The 19,862-nt window shown below is 44.1% G+C and overlaps 1 protein-coding gene and 1 non-coding gene across 3 annotated transcripts in view; one reads left to right on the forward strand and one right to left on the reverse strand.

The window, feature by feature from the left end:
• Positions 1-19,862, reverse strand: part of ITGA8 (integrin subunit alpha 8) — a 124,832-nt gene that overhangs the window by 66,600 nt on the left and 38,370 nt on the right. For both annotated transcript variants that reach the window (XM_035129658.2, XM_060280785.1), the window contains exons 11-15: positions 19,688-19,740; positions 14,612-14,817; positions 13,904-14,095; positions 4,346-4,391; positions 1,402-1,509 (exon numbers count right to left, since the gene is read on the reverse strand). In XM_035129658.2, coding sequence (XP_034985549.2) covers positions 1,402-1,509; positions 4,346-4,391; positions 13,904-14,095; positions 14,612-14,817; positions 19,688-19,740 — 605 coding nt within the window. The remainder of the gene's footprint in view (positions 1-1,401; positions 1,510-4,345; positions 4,392-13,903; positions 14,096-14,611; positions 14,818-19,687; positions 19,741-19,862) is intronic.
• TRNAA-GGC (transfer RNA alanine (anticodon GGC)) lies at positions 13,325-13,399 on the forward strand. The gene has a single exon. It is a non-coding gene; the product is annotated as a tRNA-Ala (tRNA).

The following is a 19,862-nucleotide window of genomic DNA, read 5'->3' on the forward strand; positions in this document are numbered from 1 at the left end:
ATAGCGGAGCAATAAAATATGTTATTCCCTCATGATGGTCTGAAGCAGAACATTCCATTTTTAAACCTCAAGACTGTGCACACCTCATTCTGATCTAGATCAGGCATAAGTATAGTGTTATGATGTATCTATTTATTGATCCTAGCCAAGATTTCAGAAGACCCCAAAAGGAGGGGGTCTGCTGTACTTGTAGACTTGAGTGCCTTCTGGGGACAAAAGAGGCAGGTAGCTTACACACACACACACACACACACACACACACACACACACACACGTGTGTGTGTGTGTGTCTTTCTTTCTATGGACCTAGATACAATAAAATTGTCCAATATTTGTTGTTTGCTTGAAACTTCAAGTGCTGGCGTCCATTAATTCTGATGGCTCTGACAGACCCACAAATGTCAGTACCCTGGAGAAGCCAATTCACATAGTTTACACTGAAGCTTGTATTTACATTCCTGCAGAGCAGACTTCCACTAACTTTGGATTGCCTATAGGTTTTCAGGAATGTTACAAGTCTTCGCATATAAGAAGCCGAAAAAGCGCTTCCTGGTTATGGCGTTCCATGTGGTCACTTAAAAAGCCTCTGACCCTGTGCTTCAGTCCAAGCACACACAACATCTCACTGTCAGTGACAAAAGTCACCCGGCGTCTGCAGGTCTGGCAGGAACACATGGAGCCCTGGTGTCTTGGACACATATGTAAACTATGCAGTGACTTCCATAATCCAATTCAAGATTCCGTATCATGGACAGGTGTGATTTGCTCCCCCAAAATGTTTTACCTATTTAACAGCTGCCATTGGGTTTCATTTATTGCACAGGAACCATGGAGTTTCAAGAGGACAGTCATAAGAACATAAGAAGAGCCTGCTGGATCAGGCCAAGGGCCCATCTAGCCTAGCATCCTGTTCTCATGGTGTTCAACCAGATGCCGATGGGAAGCCTGCAAGCAGGGCCTGAATGCAACAGCTCTCTTTCCTGCTGTAGCTTCCAGCAACTGGAATTCAAAAGCATAATGCCTCCGGCAGTGGAGGTGGGACACAGCCACCATGGCTGGTAGCCATTGTTAGCCTCATCTTCCATGGACTTAAAGCCAGTCAAGTTGGCGACCGTCACTGCCTCCTGTTGGAAGCGAATTCCATAGTTTAACTATGCAGCAGGAGAAAGCAGCTTAAAACGGGAGGGGAAATGCCATGGCCCTGACTTCTTGGGCTGCCACAGTTCTGGTGCACGCATGCTCACCTGCAAGCCATCCTCACCCACTTCAGCGGAGGAGCTCTTGTGAGCACACAGAGATGTGCCTCCTCAAAGATATGCAGACAAAGGAGCTCCGTGCACAGACTGCTGTGGATGTAAGACTCTGGTGTGAAAGGCTCATCTGTTCCTATTGCCAACTTACCAAGCCACCAAAGTCACTGAGCCAGGAAGCTGGCAGGTTTTATTTTCCGGATTTACAATCACCGGGGTAAGCAAGAGCTGCGCGTCGACTGTCACCACCGGCCTCGCTCTGCAGGGGAGAAAAGCAAAAGCTGAGCATGTAGAAAAGGAGCAAGAGACAATAGAAGAGAGGAAGAAGAATATTCAGTTACTGTGGATGTTAATGACTCGTGGGACCACAGAAAGCGTGAGTCATACTTCCTGTATTAGTGCGTATCATAAACAATCAAACTCCTGCTGGGAGGTGCACGCACAGTGCCCACATTAGGAGCACACACATTTTTCCACAGGGACAGTGTGCAAGCCCACGCTTTGGAGGTTAATGACTCATTCATGTTCCCTGTGTTTGTATATCTGATTAAGATCTAGCCTAATTCTGTTAATAGTGATTTGCTAACACCTACACACAAAGAGGCAAACCCCCATGTGCGGACAAGGCTAATATTATTAGAGCAACATATACACCACTTCCCAGCCAAAGCTTTAAAGTGTTGTCTTATACAGCTCTAACATGATGCAATATAAAACAATTGTAAATCCAGTAAAATAAGCAGCACAGACATCAAAGGTACAATTAAAAAAATGTTTACACACAAAGCAAGTGCGCAGGAATTTTCTAAATATTTTCCCAAGCAGGATGGTCTCACATTACCTTTTGAAGGGCTGGAGGATCAGGAAAAGGGAAGCTTCTTCTTTGGGAAATATATTCCACAAAGAATAAATTGCCACTGTTAAGACCTGTTTGAACCTACCACTGATTTCACTGTTATAACAGAGACAGCTTTATTCAGAAAACAAGATATGGTGTTAGTGTTGATCATGCTCTGAATAGGCTCACTGAAACCAATGATCTTAAGTGCATTTCAGTCCGCCAACTGTGGGTATAACTTAGTTGAATGTCACCCCGTGTTTATCTTAAAGCATGTTAGTCTACCACTGACATTTCACTTTTGCATTCATGGGCTCCCTGTATGTAATGAAGTGTCCCAAATGTGTGTATAAGAGCCTGTGCATGCAGGATTTGTATACATCAGCCTTGTAAATAAGTCCACAAAAGTTAGTAGCCTGGAAAAAAAGCAAGCAGATAAATGAAGCCTTAACCTAGTCAAATTTGGCAAAAGAGAGGTGGAGAGCTGCATTTCTGTGCTGGGTACAAAGGAGAGGATTGTTTCCTCCATCAACCTCCTGGATTTCTGTGCTGGACACAGAAGACCCATGTCTGCCAACCTGCTCAGCAACTTGCATGAAGTCTTCATCACCCATGGCTACAAGATCAGTGCTTAAATTCAAGACTGGCACACAGAGTCTGATCCATGATGCCCAATAGATGTGGTTAACACTACAACTTCCATCGGTCTGAGCCAGGTCTGCCAGTGGTCAAGGATGATGAGGGTGGGAACCCAACAACATCTGGAGGGGACCACACTGCCACCCCTTGGTTCAATCAATGCATGGAGGTCATGAGTGGGGCCTATCATTGCAACCACACTACCCTTCCACACCTTGATCATACCAAGTTTTAGAATGTCCTCAAATGACTGTTGTTGTCTCTTGACAATGTAACTTTCTCCAGCAAAAAGAAAGAAAGAAAGAAAGAAAGAAAGAAAGAAAGAAAGAAAGAAAGAAAGAAAGAAAAAAGAAATATTCTGTTTCAGTTCTGCCACATTTTGCATTCGTGACTCATAGGAGTTTTGGGAAGGAGAAGGGGAACTTTTTTTCAAACTGCTCTATGATACAAAGTAGCTGATAGATCTTAAGCCAAGTGGTCTACAAGCCAAGAAGGAGAAGAAGTCATAATAGAAAAAGCAGCTGGAAACAGCCCTGGCTACAAAAATAATTACTTAGAATCTCTCCAAGTAACTTGTTTGTAATTAAATGCATAGCTTTAATTCAACTCCCTAGGGGAAAAAACTAAATGGAGAAAGGTAAGAAGCCAGGATAGCTTCCTTTCAAAATCCACAGACTGCAATAGCTGCATAAATAGAGTTTGAGGAAATATAGCAGAATATAGCAGAGATAAACAATGTAGCGCCCCTCAATCTTTTTGAACTACAACTCCCATCAGTCCTAGCAAACATTATGAATGATCAGGGATCATGGGAGTTGTAGTCCAACAACATCTGGAGAGCATCACATTGGAAACTCCAGGAGTCTATAATTTCTTTAGAGGGAGTACCGTGTAGATCATCTCTCAGATCAGTATATAAGAAATTAACTATGTAAACCAAATACATTTATAAAATAAAATGCCAACACTACTGCCATTACTTATACTGCTTCTACAATTAATTTCTTCAGACAAACTGTATTCAGATTGTAATGCCAATTTCCCCAGCTCAGTTTTATATTATTATAGTATAATCATTCTAAAATATTTATACTGCTTTTCCAAAATTGATTTTTCTTTTTAATTGGGCTAAATGCTAAAATGCAGCTTTTTATATATATAAAAAGGAGCATAAAAAATGGAAGGATCTACCAACTTTGGGCCTCTAAGTTTTCTCATTTCCCCCATCTTAAATTTAATTCTCCCTCTTTCCGCAGCAATTTGTGAATTTTTTAAAAAAGAATCCTCATAAAATTTCTCCAACATTTTAATGCACGTTCCTCCTAATAAACACATTTTTGTATACATGTCTGAATAATGTGCACATTTCGGCAAACACTTTCTCCAAATACAAGTGAATGTTAGAAAAGAATGCGTGCCTGAATGTTATTTGGAGAACTTCAGTCGCAAAGTTCAGTGCAAATTTCAAAGGATGGCTCTGTTTCGGTTCTCACATTGTTTCGGAGAGTGTGTATTTGGCAGAATCACATTTAAATGTACACCGAATCTATTTTATCCCCTATCGCTACCTGTGAGTGACAATGGCAGAATCTTTATGTATGCATATAGTAGCACATACCTGTAAACAACTACCTTGCCAGCTCCAAATGCACCTACAATCAAATCTGGAAAACAATGATGAAAAGGAAACACTTAAACGCAGGCAAAAATGACAAAACATTTTCACTAGCTTAAAATTATGTACATTGGAAAATTAATAAACTAACACATAGGCAACAAAAAAGTCAATTTCTTTAATTCATGTTGAATTTAGCCACCCTCACCTTTACTCTGGTATGAGTGGGCTGAGGTCCTCTTGCAAGGCAAGCAATCTCTGTTCTTCAGTGACAGAAACACCCAGGACAAGCCCTCGACCAAGCCTTTCCTCTATAACTGGGATGGGAAACCTCTGGCCCATGGGACTAAATAAGCCCAGCACAGGTCCCAATTTGGCCCATGAGGCTGGTTCTCCCAAACTACGCCCATGTTCCCTGATACCCAACGTTATACATGACATCAGGTGTAAGGCAGGAAAGGATGCGGCTCAAGTGAGCGCCCAATTATACATTTGCAATAGGCTGTCAGTGGAAACGAGGAATGGAAAACCAGCTATGGGAAGAAATAGAGGACAACATGATGGAATGGATGCTCGTCTGCATTACACAACTAAAGCAGGGCAACACTATTCCCCTCACAAAGTTACAATTCCCAGAGTGGTTTAACAACCAATTCCTCTTCCCATGGCACTCTGGGAACTGTAGTTCTGTGAGGGGAAGAGGGGTCTTCTAGCAACCCTCAGCACCCTTAACAGACCACAGCTCCCAGGAGACTTTGTGGGCAGCCATGACTGTTTAAAGTGGTACAATACTGCTTTGAATGTATGGTGCCGATGGGGCTCAGAATAGTAACTGGAGCACTTCAAACTGCAACATTTTGTTATAATTATTTCCATTGCATTCTTGTTTTATACGGTCCAGTTCAGCTCCATGGAAAATCAATTGGAAGTTTCCCTTTTGCATGCATCTCTAGAGAAGGGATAGCTTTTAACGCTCGGAATGCCAAAATCATTAATGCGATTGATAAACATTTTTGGTTCTGCAAAAGAATACGATCAAAATCAAGTGTTTGAGCCGTCTATGTTATCTGAAGTCTGGCAGCACTGCTACCCTAAAAATAGAGAACACTTTAGTCATCTCAATCATATTCCTCCCCAGAAAATGCCACAGATAGAGTTTGCTAGCTGAAAGCAAAGTGTTTCACAGAATGTAGAATATTTGCAGAAAAGAAAGGAGAGACAATCATCTTAAACGAAGTGTTCTGAATCCTTGTCAAATGAAACCTGAAGAAAACTTCATGAACTGGAAGATTAAATTATACTGTTCCATTTACTAGGGATCTTTCTTTCTTTCTTTCTTTCTTTCTTTCTTTCTTTCTTTCTTTCTTTCTTTCTTTCTTTCTTTCTTTCTTTCCTTTTTTTTAAACAAAAAGGAGAACAAATCTCTGCGGCTTTGATCTCAGGAAAGAATTGCCTATAAATCATTACTAGGATATAGCCGACACTCTACAGTGTTTTTGGACTTGATATTCCAACTCTGAATTCTATGCAAGCATTTCTGCTTCCTAAACGGAGTCATCATCTGCTCTCCATATAGGTAATGAATAATGCCCAGTGGTGCCCGGGGGATATGACTGAGTACTTAGGAAGTAATGAAATAACCATGGACAACTTTTTTTAAAAAGGTTCCATCAAACCAAATCCCAAGGTCCCTTGATTGCAGGCAAAGGAGACTGTCACTCGTCCTCTGTGACCCCAGTTTGTTGACATAGGGCCACAGCAGACAACAGAACTACAAGGACATAGTGTGTCCCAGTGTGTACTGTATTTGAGTATATTATCAAGCAGGGACGGCCTGAGGAGTTTCAGCACCTAAGACAAAACACCCCACTGCCACCCCAACAATGGGGGACACAAACTCTGTAAAGAGACTACTCCACCGGGCCCGGGGTGGGGGGGATAGATCTGTTAGGATTCAAATTATTGACAAGATCCTCCCGCCTAGCAGTAGGGTTTTGCATTGACTCATCCCTTCAGGAGAAGCCAGTGCAAAGCTTCACCACTGCTGGGTGGACTGGGGGAGATCTCCCCTCTCTGCCAGATAGCAAAGCTGGGTGGCAGAAAGCCTCCCCTCTTATCGACTCAGCAGGAGGGGAGGCATTCCGCAGAGCTTTACCACCAGTCCCTCTCCGTCCCTAGAGGGTGGGGAGACCAGTGGCAAAACTGGGTGGTGGAACGGGGTGACATCCCTTGCGGGCTGTTGCCTGAGATTTTTGCTTTTGTTGCAACAAAGAGCCCTGTGACACCTTAATGACTAACAACTTCACCACAGCACAAATGCACATGGACTACAGCCCACCTTATCAAATGCAAGAGGTGTTTTCATGAGTTGCAGTTACACATACAGAGTTTGGAGCAGGCATCCCCAAACTGCGGCCCTCCAGATGTTTTGGCCTACAACTCCCATGATCCCTAGCTAACAGGACCAGTGGTCGGGGAAGATGGGAATTATAGTCCAAAACATCTGGAGGGCCGAAGTTTGGGGATGCCTGGTTTGGAGTAAGGTGGGTGGGAATTGTAAACAGTGAGGTCCAGAGGAAATGGCATGAAGAAAAGTACAGAGGTGATAAATGTGTTATTAACACTGAATTAATAGTCCATCATGAAGTACCAACAGCCTAAAGCTGACAGGCCACTGTGTTGACCAAAACTAGGCATTGACTCCAAATGTCAACCTCCCTTTGGTGCTATTACTGACCACCTCTTATTGTTCTATTACAGGTTGAACCTCCTCACCCAGATCTCCAGTGTTCTTGGCTTATGGCACCTCCATCTTGTCTGGATTAAGGTTCAGATTTTCAACTCCCGACCTCTGCTGAACTGACTCTAGACACCCGCTTCCCATGCCTGCCACCTCTCTGAAGTTGGGCAATTGCTGCTATGTCATGTTCACTATACTCTCCCCCAAAAGGAAGCATATCGTAATTCTATAAATCAGAGGAATAAGGCATTGGCAATGAAGTGGTGACAAGCCAATTGCCAGTTCTTGGCTCCCGTCCATTTAGTTTGCAACCACAGCCATGATATGGCTCTGTATCAAAGCTGTTCCTTACTTAATTTTCTTTTTCCAGTCTTTCCCTTCCAACCCACCCTTGTCTTGAATATCTCCTCTGAATAGATTCCATAATAAGATATATTCTAACTTGGATGGAAATGTGGTAGGTGGAGAATTGTTGGCACGTAGCTTACAACTCTCCAAATACTTTAAATCCTGCAAAAATCCCTGCTAATAAGAAGCTGGAGGGATCTCTTCCTCCTGTATAGCCTGATGTGTTGAGCATATGAAATAATCATACAACAGCATTTTAGAAAGAATAAGCAAGGCAGTTCATTTTTTAGGAGTTGGTTTCCCCTTTACCACGGCTGTTACTTTCCTCAAACATTGCTGCAGCTGTTCTCGCAGCCTATAAACAACAATCTACAATTAAACCCAAACTCAAACCAAACCTAGACTATGGCATAAAGACATGCTGGGCAGGCTGAGATTCAGTGCCAGCTCCAAGATTATCTGCGTTGAATGCAGAAGGTAGCATATTTAATCCCTGGCATCTCCGGGTAGAGCTGGTGTCAGGGATTGGGTCCGGATCTGAAGATTGGGGAATGCAGTCACAGTCAGATCAGCTCCTCTCAGAAGAGGAGGGGGAATGATCACCCCCCCTGCCTCCAGTGTTTTCAGAAGCAGAGAGAGAGGCAGACACAGAAACTGCACAGCTTAGAAAGGAGTTATTCAGTTATGAGATAATGACAAGAGAACCAGAAGGGAGGGTACAGCTGGAAGAGACGTCAATCAAGAGTGTGGGGGACCCCCCCTCACCACGGACTCAGAGGTCCGAATGTATCAGAGAACAAAGGAGGCGGGGGGGAACTTCCCGTTGGCACCCTTCTTGCTGCGGAAGTTGGAAGGAGAGTTTAGAGTAGGCAGCTGCCCTCTTTGCGGAGAGCTGTATATCTGTGCTTGCAACATGATGCCATAATAAAAGGACTATAAATATATCAACTGCTCATTAATTCTTATCTGTGAAGTTACTGGAGGGAGGGGGAGGACTGGGAAAGACTGGAGAGCTGCTGCCAGTCAGTGTAGACAATACTGAACTAGATGGACTGTTTGCCTCACTCAGCATAAGATAGCTTCTGATGTTTGTGTGTGAGAGACTGAGAGTCTGTGACAGAGAACACATGCCAGGATGATGATGATAATTCTATCCCACCTTTCCCTCAAGCAGGCCCCACTCTCCATTTTACAACAACCTTATAAGGTAGGTTAGGCAGAGAAACGGTGACTGTCACCCAGAGAGCTTCGTGGTTGAGAGGGGGTTTGAACTCTGGTCTCCAAGGTCCTAGCTTGACACTCTAACCACTACGCCACGTTGGCTCTCACAAGACATCTTCAGCTGGATGCCATAGCTTGGAAGAAGTGGGGCATGAAAGGACAGAATTATCTTGTTCTTCCTTTGACCCTCCTGGATGCTCTGTGTAAACTGAGAATGGTGGAGTGACAGGGCTGAGAATCTCTCTAATATCGAGGGCCTTGGCAAATGCCAAACCATTATCATCATCTGCCCTGGGACAACAGGACTGCTCAAGATGCCGTGACAATAAAATTGGAGAAACTGAGAGATATATAGCCACTCCGGTAGCTTACCTCTTCTTACTCCTATCCAAAAATGCAAGAAGGGCTTTTACACTCGCCAGAAGCTCAGCTCTGCCCTCGCCGGTCCTGGAAGGATCCTACAAAAAAGTCCCATACGCTCAAAGACTCTGCGCTTGTTCATTGGGGACAATAGGAAGCCTAGAGAACCTGTTTTTTAGATGCCCCTTCTAAGAAGAGGCATGTAGTGAGACCATTGATTCCATGCTGGTGAGGTTAGCAGACCTCCCGGAAAAGCAAAAACTCGACCTGCTCCTGTTAAGCAAAGATCAGAAGACGACCCGGATGGTTGCCAGATTCTGTGTTCAGATCTGCAGGCATAGACCTTTCCCTGATCCAAACTAGTTCATTAGAAAATCCCTAAACTTGGTTCCGTGAGCGACCCAGGGTCAGTTCTCTGCGGCAGCTTATCTTAAAGTTTTTAAGTATCTATATGCTTATTGCATGTATAAACATAAATTTTACCATTGTTCAATGTTTTATATGTATGTTTTGTCCTCCGGGATTGTTTCCCCAAATGTGTTTTTATAAGCTGGTCTCCGACCGTAATAAATTATTCATCCATCCATTCATACGACCTTGCCTTTTGTTTCTGTCATTAAATGGTTTAACAATCTTTAAGGAAAAAGCATGATAAATATCTCATAAATATAAATATAAGGAATTCTGGTCAGAAATATTTGTGTGGTTCTCCAAAGAGTGAATATTGTATATACTATCTGAGCCAACAAAGCTGACGAGCCAGATTTTTTATTTTTCAAAAGGTTCATTTGCTGCTTAAATTTGCATCAGCAATGTAACAGCTACAGACACATTCCATCTCTGAAAAGGAGGAAAAAGGTCTCACAAGCAATTGGTCTAAATTCAAAAATTAGCTCGACATGTTTAAATAATGCTCTACAATAGCCCAAATGGACGCTGTTATGATTAATCATTTAGGTATTTATATTCTCTGTGCCATGTTGATTATTTTAGCAGTTCACTGAAAATATGATACAGAGCCCAGTTAGGTTTTCTAAAAATATGGATATATTATAATTCAGCCTTCAACAGCCTGGTGTCCTCTGGATGTGTTGGATGACAACTTCCATGAGCCCAGCCAACCATTTTCTCATTGGAATACTTGACCTTGGACTTTGCCTCAAGATAATTTTCAATGCGGACTTTGATGTTAAATATTAAAGTGAAGGAAAACAAATTTCCCGCTAAGCCCAGTTATCTCTGTTAATTCCAACAAATATATCCACTTATGTTTTTCAGATTCAAACACGACCTCCAATATTAGGTTTCAAAATATTTTTAAGGCTGCTGTCCTCAGACCATGTATTTTCATTTTTGCTGGCACAAACAGGTACATTTTGAGCCAACGGCATATTTTTAACTGGGACATATTGGCAGTTTTCTTTCTCTCCACCAGCCTATCTATTAGTGTGAAACTGTTAAGACTGGAATGACCGCTCTCCACATCAAATGGGGGGGGCGACCTTTGCGTGGTCGCGCGCAGCCCTGTGATCCCAGAGTGGCTCTCTGTTTGTTCGGAGGTGGCACTACCTTCCCAGGCAGGATACCTGGGGTCTCCGCCTACCCCAGCCAATTGTCCAATCCTGCCTGGTAAGGGCTTGCCAGGGGACTGGCCAGGTAAGGGGAGGGACTGTCCAGCTCACACAATAGCATTTGAATCTTACCTGTGAAGCACCAGTCGGCTCCAGAGCTTCTGGAAAGGGCATTAAGGTGCTTTCCCTAAATTAGGTCTGTTGCCTGCTCATTCACTTATTTATTTTAAAGACTTTATACCTTCTATTAGCAAAACCTCTGAATAGTTTACCAAACCAAAATAATATACAAATAACATATAAAATCATTAAAGCAACAACAACACCCTGCTTCATTAGGAGAGGGCAATATGTCCAGGAATAGAGAAATGTATTTCCCTGGTGACATAAAGATAACAATGTCAGCATCAGTTGGGAGGTGCCACCACTAAGAAGGCTCTTTTCCTGGCCACCTTAGCTCAGACGGTGCATTTTGACTAAAGAATCTTAGGCAGCTGACATACTTTAGAAGGATTAAATCTGCATCAATTTGGAAAAAAGTAAATATTCTACTAAAGAAGAGAAGAAGAAGAAGAAACTACTTGTGTTTACATGAAAGGTACACGCCATAGCGTGAACCCCCCTGAGACCTGCAGGTGTAGGACGGAATAATAATAATAATAATAATAATAATAATAATAATAATAATAATAATAATAATAGCAGCATTCATTTGTGCTTGAGAGCAAAGGGGAAACTGCCCCTTCAAAGATGGTATCGGTCACCCACAGCTTTTGCCAGTGGCGCTGAGGGAGAGGTAATTTAATATCTAACTCTTTCTACAAGCAAAGTTTCTCTTCCCGTTAACCACTATTAGCCTTGGTGGGAAAGTAACACAGCAGCAATGCAGATACCCGTTATTTCGCTCATCCCCACATTTGTGCTTACAGCACTTTATTGGGATGGAATATTTCAGCTGGAGAAATGTTGATGCTCCAATTCAATACCTCCTCCCTCCAGAGTAGCTTAAAAAGAAGAAGCCAGGAAAGCCAAAGGGTGTCAGGAGATTGGACTGGATTGGACTTATACTGTGGCAGCTGGACTGTTTGCCAGTTTGACTGTTTTGGAACTGGTTTACATGAAGAACCAACTTCACCCACACCACCCCATAGACCTGCATTAGAGGCCCTGTTTCTGTGCACACCTGCGAAGGCAATGAGAGTGGTGGCCACATAGAGCAGGGCCTTCTCAGTGATGACCCCAGTTCTATGAAATTTGCTTCCTAGTAACATCAGGCAAGCTCCACCTCAATCCTTTTTCAAGCAGGACACCTGTTCTCTGCCTCTTTTATGGAGCATTTCAGGCCGCTTCATTCTGGCCTGGGCTAGGTGGGCTGCTGCTTCCACATGCTGCCTAATTTTGAGGCTTTTGGGGTGTTTCAGAGCTTAACGTTTTATATTGTTTCAGACTGCTGTCGTGTGTGGTGTTTGCTGCTTTGTGAGGAGATTTGCTGAAAAACCGGGAGAGAAATCTATCAAATAAAGGAACATCCGACAGATCTCCCGTGTGGTTTGGCCCAAGTCTTCTCGAGTTCTGTGGGACTTGTTTCCCAAGTAAGGGATGAGGAAGATTAAGCCTTTGTAGCGCTAAAAACCCCCAAAGGGGAATAAAAACACCACACATTTTGATCCTCGTTTTCTCCCTGTTTTGAAAGGCGACGCAAATGAGAACACAAAGCTACAAGCCCAGCCAGCTGGATTAAGGCAAACAAAGGGGGGGGGGAATAATCAGTGAAACAGTCGCAGAACATAAACTATCCGAAAACATTAGTACAGTAGGTTAACAGAGCACAGTGGCAGAAGATATTTCAGGATGTTCGTCCAGCATGGTCCCATTAATTACAACGGGGCTGATGCCAGCAAAACAATCCTAAGGCTTGCACTACAGCAATTCTACTGTGTGGGTTGTGTTACAAATGCAGAAGGCCTTCTCAGACCCCAAGAAAAAGAAATGCTGCGGTTTGCCTTATCCTTCATCCCAGAGGAGTGGAGGGGGGAGGGGGTGAAATGGGAGAAAATCAAATTAAAATGATGTTGTGCATTTAGGCTACAGATGGTGTTGGAACGCTGCCCCAAACTGGATAAGCTCCACTTCAGAAATAAAGAGGGAGAGCTCCTATAGTGAAGCAGTTGTTGATAAATACCAGATGACATCAGTAAAATATTAATCGTTGAGGGAAAACATTCGGAACCCAACTAATTAAGGAAGAAAGATCTGGGCAAGTGAGGAACGAAGGAATATCTGGAACCAGGGGAACCTCTCACCTCTTCCTGTTTCGAATAACTGTTTTTTATTAAACGTCCAATATTTAAATAATGCTTCTCCTCTAAGTGCTCAAAGCGCTTTACATATCCTCTTATTAATCCTTCAAATAACCTGGCAACTTAACCAGAGGCGCTATTGTTTCCCTTCCTTGGGCTGAAAGACAGATGTTTGCCTAAAGCCATCCTGTGAGTTCGTAGCTCAGGAAACTTTAGACTCTTAGCTCATCCTCTTAACCCCAATCCTACAATGGAGTTCGCAGCAAGTGAGACCCCCATTCACTCGAAACTGAACAAACCATATTTAGGCAACATCCAAACAGACAAAAGGAACAACCCCCTTCTTAGGCATACCAACAGGATCCAACATGATATGGGAAATATCATATCTGCAATTCTGTTATCTGTTTGTTACCTTGGGAATTTTCGCAGTTAAGAGCCAGGAAGTGCTGTAGCTCAGTGGTAGAGCATCTGCTTGGCATGCAATAGGCCCCAGGTTCAATCCCTGGCATCTCCAGGTAGAGCTGGGAAGAGACAGCTACCTGAAATCCCAGAGAGCCCTTGCCAGTCAGTGTAATACTGAGCAATATGGCTCAGTATAAGGCAGCTCCCTATGCTCCTATTTTTATTTTATTTTAATAACCTTCCGAAATGAGAAGGAAGCCATCCAAAGTGCAGAGAAGCAACTTTTTCTTCCTGGCTTTCTGACAGGGAACTGAAGGGTTACACGCTCCCCCCCCACACACACACACACTTCATTTCCGTCTTTTTTAACAATTCAGGTGTTTTATGTTAATGTATCTATTTCAGTCCTTCTTGCATTTCTGGTGATTTCTCATAACAGGAAAGGGAGTATTTGTTCTGTCCAACTCCAAATTCTCAGAGAAGCAAAGTTAGATCTGCACACAAAAGCACAGCCCTATTTGGGATTTTGACCTCGGCCTTTCCAAAAAGAAAATGATGCCTTTTCCAGAGGTGGAAGGGGATGAAATCCCTTCTCTCTCGTGTGGAAGAACCTTACCTGGGTAATCATTCTTGTCTATGTCGGAGTCTCCTCTCAGTGTAAAACCAAATCCCGCAGGCATCGATTGGGAGGCCCACATACCGCGGAGAACCTGGGAAGGTTTAGGATTTAACCCATTATTAGCTCCATTGAAAATGAGGACCTTCCCCCTTCTATCTTCTCCAGCAAATGGTGCTCCTATTGCAATGTCTGAAAAAGAACAAAGAGAGGTGGGAATGCTTATGGCGAGGGCTGCTTTAATTCCTCACAGGAGTGAAGATCAGAGAGGCCTCTGCTTTAACTCTTCTTATGTGCCACAGCTACTTTTAATGCTCTTGTTTTGTCTCCTTACTGCAATTTTAGTAACTTGGGTTTTTTAGAATATCGTTATTAGATCGATTATGTTCTGAGCCGCCTTGGAAAGGAAGATAATACCCTAAAAAGGTAGCTTTGCTCTCTCTTTATTTACCCCGGCTTTTGACACTTGAGATGTCTATTTTCAGAACCCACCTGAATCAAATTCATCACACACCCCTAGTCATCACACATTTAGCTTTTGGTGGGGGGTATAGTCTCCCGCTCTTAAGAACACCTGGCTCAGCACAAACACATAAATCACATTCATTATTTTGGCCACTACAAATGGTCCTTGCAATGGAACCATTCCCATCTTCAACTGTCTCGAGCAATTTGTGCGTAACCTCTAAAGAATACTTTGTGTAGTACCATTAAATCCATCCTGGTTTAGATCTCCGAGATGTGCAATGGAATTGCCAAATCTGCCGAACACCTCAGTGCCAGACAGCACTTGAGGTTCTCTGAAGTACAAGGCACTCTCTTGTAGGTAGAGATACACCTGCCCAACCTCCTTAGGATTGCTCTCAAATTCACGCTCCATAAAGAGGGGAGCACCGACTAGGATGTCATCCAACCTGGAGAGAGGAAAACAAGCAGAATGGTCAGTACAAAATTCAGAGGAATCCGCCTCGCTTTAAAAATTAATGACACTTATGCTTTCAGCTGGCCTTCCCCAATCTGGTGCTCTCCAAATGTTGCTGGACTCCAACAACAATCCCAGGCGGCATGTACAGTATCTAGGGGGACCACATTAGGTCAATGTCCAAGGGAACCAGGGAAGAGGACTGCGTGTTCGGCCAGAGTTTTCTCTAGAGTTCTTATCACTGCAGTCCTCATTACCAAAATGGGAAGCTACAGTTTCACTAAGAGCCAGTTGTGGAACCTACAGCTCCCCCAAAGCCTGAATATTTATAGCCCTATAATTTAGAAGGAACACTAAACTATGGTTTAGCATTATGTGAATCAACCTCAGGCTTATCAGTTCCCCCTGCCTTCTCTTCCTCTGAAGATGATCATAAGCTTTGGCTTTCATTTTTAGTAGTGCAGTTCAGCACCATGTCCAAACCAGACAAACACAGTTGGTCTTAACTACAGTTTACTGGAACAACCCAACTTCAAACTGTATTCATGGTTGCCTTGTTTTAGTGTATCATAGTTAAAATCAAGGTTCAGATATAATGCTAAAGTTCAAATAGTTGAAAGTGGGAATGAAAGTTTCCAATCTTTTCCTTCTGGCAGTGGTGGAGAGGAGGGAACTGCACACAACACTTACCTGTCGTTTACCTTTTACAACCAAACCAGTCCACTAGCAGCAAATATTTGCCCTCCATGGTGCTCAGATTTGATACTGAAATCCCTGGTACATCACCAGGGCCAACCCAAGACATTTTGGCGCCTGAGGCAAACCGCAAACTCCCACCCCTTGCTAGGGAAGAAGGGTTGAGTGGAGTTCTATGCCAGGAACAAGGGGAGGAATAAAAATTCACATCAGGAACAACTGGGGAGGAAGAGACTAGCAGCATCTCCAATTTGCCAAGAGACTGCTGTCTCTCGAGAGGGGGTTGCTGAGAAGGCAACAGATCCAGCCCCAAGGAACATGCCACAGCCTTGGAGGCTGGATTTGCTGCCCCCCCCCATGACTCCTGCTGCTTGAGGCGGCCGCCTCAGCTTGCCTCAGCTTGCCCTGCCTAGCACATCCAATAAAACATCAACAACTGCCTTGTGCTAGGTGCCACAGTTGTAGGAAATCTGTGGCAGCTATTTGGATTTTGCATAAGGCCTCCTACACAGCCCTGCCCTAACATGGCCTCTTGAAGTCCCATATGCAAAACATCTGGACTGCACAGGGGTTGAGAGGGATGCAGCGCAAATGGCCCTGCAGCACCAGTATTGGGGGTAGATCCCAGCACGGTACCCACTCGCAAATGGACTGTCCCCTTGCATCAGCATCATCTCCTTTGGTCTGATCAGCCCATGCTTCAGTGCAAGGACTCATTACTTATCAGGCTGTTCTGCTCACGATATTCCCTGTCCCATCCTTCCGCGTCCCAATTTGGAAAAACAAACAAAAACAATGATGTCAATTTCACTTTTATTTGTTCTCTCTCTCCCCTTCCTGCTTCTCCATCCCCCCTCCTCCACCGTTCAAACAGTGTGTGGGGAGTTGTATGTTTTAAAACATCTGTTTGCTGTAGATTTTTTTTTTAAAAAAAAATGAAGAACGTTTCTGCTTGTCTTCAGTTATAAATAGTTTCATTTGTTGGGCCAAACTCAAGCTAAAGCAGCAAGAGGAATGAGGGACTAGGCTGTGATCCCGTTCAGTGGTGAGAGAATCGTCTGAGCCACAATAGTGTTTTACTGATTTCCTGGCTGCGCCGCGATGCTGCATGCCTGGATCGAGCAATTTGTTTGCTTCCATGCCTTCCCAGAGGACAGGCATGGCTGCTTCCTTCTTAACAGAACAGCATTCAAAAGCGCAAGGTGACCACTTGCTGAAACTTTATGCAATTCCTTTGGTGTGCCGCTGGGCAGTTAACAGCGGGAGAACGGAGTGGTGTCAAGAGGTTAGGGCCTTAGTATTTGAAGCTTTGATATAGTGGAAATAAAAGATCGCTAATGTATTTTTATTAGGTGTGCTGTTTAACCCAATGCAAATAATTATCTCCTGTGCTACGAAATCTCATGCACCTAAATCGCTCCCCAACTGGCACTGTTTGTTTCAGATATGGGTAAGCATCATTTTAGAGAGCACTAAGACCCTGCTCAGTGCTTGCTTCGCATGCCAAAGGTCCAAGACTCAAAAAGCAACTAAAACAGGAGGTTCCCACAGCAGTCTCTCATCATTCCAGCTGAGCCCATGGGCCTAAGAAGGTTGACTACCAGGGCTAGGGAATCGAAAGCCTGGGGACCAAATGTGACCATCTAGTCCTCTCTGTTTGGCCCTCAGGATTCTCCTCAGACCACACACCCCTCTCAGAGTCCACCCTCTCCTTGAGGTCTTTTACTTGACTGGAAAGTGTCCTTGCTCCATGACCATGTTTCCTGCTGGCTTGGAAGGAGGTTGGAAATAGGTGCAGTTGCAGTAACCAGCCACTTCTGCCAGGCTTCACAAAAGGCAGAAGGCACATCCATGGCTCTGCCCACTTTCGCATCTGCTCCCGCTCCCACTCCCTACTGGCATGCGGCCCCTGAGAGATTGTCTGTGAGAGAATGTGGCCCTCAGGCTGAGAATGGCTTCCCCCCCCCCCCGGTGTAGACAATGCTGAGCTAGATGACTTTATGTGAGGCAGCCTCCTACATCCCCACCAACCAAAACGCAGTCCAGAACCTTTCTCAGTTTGAAGTGGGTAGACAAACATGGGTAGACAGACACAAAGGTCTTAAGCAAAATATTTTCGCCTCGTCCTTGTCTCAGACCTTTAGTTTTCCACCCACTCCCATCTCCAGCTGCGTGATAATTCCTTACAGATCCCTAACAGTCTTCCCTTCCTCGGCTGCTCTTAGCCAAGCTTGCAGAACTACCGTTTCTGAGCATTTCTACAGATTTAAAGAAGATTTGGGAAGAACTGTCTAAACCAGCAGAAGCAAAAACACAAGGTAGCTTGAGCTGAGCTGCAATGGGAGAGCAATTGATTTTGCTAAAAAAAACAACAACTGCTAAAACTTAAAGTTTGGCTGTGTTTCTTTACTGTTCTCCGTCCCCCAATTTTTTTGGGGGACAACCCTGTAGTACCTAGGAGGGCGTCCCAGAGGCGATTCTCCTCCCTCTACCCATGAAGGGGGAGATCCGTGGGCGAGATCCACTTTTCAATTGAATGGAGACTCCCCTGCCATTCTGCTGTCAGAGCTCCAAAGGTGCTATGGGGGTGCCAGGGGTGGACTGGGGAAAACTTTGGACCCATTGGAATCCAATAACTTCCCTTTCTCCACACGCACGCGCACACACACACACCCCTAGTAGAGAGGAAGAGTAAACAAGTCCTGCTGCTGGCATACATAATTTCCCTCCCATTGGGACCAACAGGAGGAATAATCCATAAAGGAAAATACCGGTCCAATATTACAGCAAGGCAATAGGGGCTGTTGACCACTGGGACTGGTAGGGTGGAAGGCAAAGAGGCCAACAGTAGGTGGAACGAGAGTTAGATGGCAGGATGAAACATTGGTTTTACTCTCATGGTCATCTCTGCTGAGTTTGATGGCGACAACATTGAGACGGAGGAGAAGCTGCCAGCCTGGGCTGCATGTAAACAGGTGGGCTGGGCTGGGCTGGCTGAGAGTGGGCTGAGGCAGGTGGGGCAGTGCCCCACTCACTGCAATGCACCAGCTTCCATTTCAAAAGGAGGAGCACCCACCTTGTGCCTTCTGCCCTACCAGCATGAGCCTGGCAGGGCTTTGGATTTGACAGCCCCTCTGTCTCATTCTCATTCATCCCACCCTCTTTTGAGCTGCTCTGCCTAGCAACGCATCTACTAGGGGGATACAATGAGAAGCACTCAAACACCTACAGAGTAAATTAATACTTTTTAAAGAGCAATGCATATTATAGTGCTTAAAATGGTGCAGGTACGGCAGGAAAGAAAGCGTTTCTTGCCATCAGTGGTGCCACAGGCCTTAGCCGATAGATGCCCGGACTCTCATGTACGTGGTACCCATTCCAAACTGATGCAATCACAGTGTGGGGTGGAATGGGGTGGTTTTCCAGTGGCAGCCTTGTAAATCTCTGCAAACAAAAATTACTAGCCTACAAAAAAATTACTAGCCTCCTGGGTGTTGGACTGAGAACTCCAACTCTTCTCTGGCAGCACATTTGGTGTCTATGCTTGGCACACAGCAGAGACAATGTGGTCCATCCCTCCTCTCCAGCCCCCCCCCCTCAATAAATTCCATGGATTCACCTGCATGACATTCCTGGTCGCCTCTGGCGAGCTGGCTATGTACTTAAAAACAAGGTCGAATCATTGCATTTTAACAGATGTGCTAGCTAGGCAAAAGACGAATGCATCTCTGTAACACTCAAGTATATGGTTGTCTACAAAAGAGCTTATTAGAAAAATACCTCTCCACAAAAGCTGAGAAAACCATAATACCAAGGAATGAAACCCCATGAAAGAAAGACTAAGAGATTTATTTATTTTGGCTTTTGAGCAGGTTAATATTATTTTTTAGAAGTATGAAATCATAACCTGTGATATCTACTACTGCTGGAAAGTTTAGGAGGAAGGATGAAAAGATTTAGGAGTCTAATTCTAACTGAATATAAATAGCTAAGCTACAATCTCCCTCAAGGCGCTTAGTCCAGGGTGGTCCTGGAATAGTCCCATGGACTTCAGAGGGAGCATTTTGGATTAAGTGGCTGGGACCCACTTGAAATTCCTAAATTAAACAGGACAGGAAAAGAAGATGGAGCACAGAATGAATACTTTTTTGTCTTTAGCAACTTACCCATCATTGTTAACATCTGACACTGCAACCGTGTATCCAAAGTAAGATGCCATCTGTAAATAAAGAGCATTTTTACATCAAGTATCCCTTTAAATGCTGTTTAAACGTACTGGCTACCAGTACGTTTCCGAGTGCAATTCAAAGTGTTGGTGCTGACCTTTAAAGCCCTAAACAG

This window comes from Zootoca vivipara, chromosome 12, assembly GCF_963506605.1.
Source record: "Zootoca vivipara chromosome 12, rZooViv1.1, whole genome shotgun sequence".
Classification (NCBI taxonomy): Eukaryota; Metazoa; Chordata; class Lepidosauria; order Squamata; family Lacertidae; genus Zootoca; species Zootoca vivipara.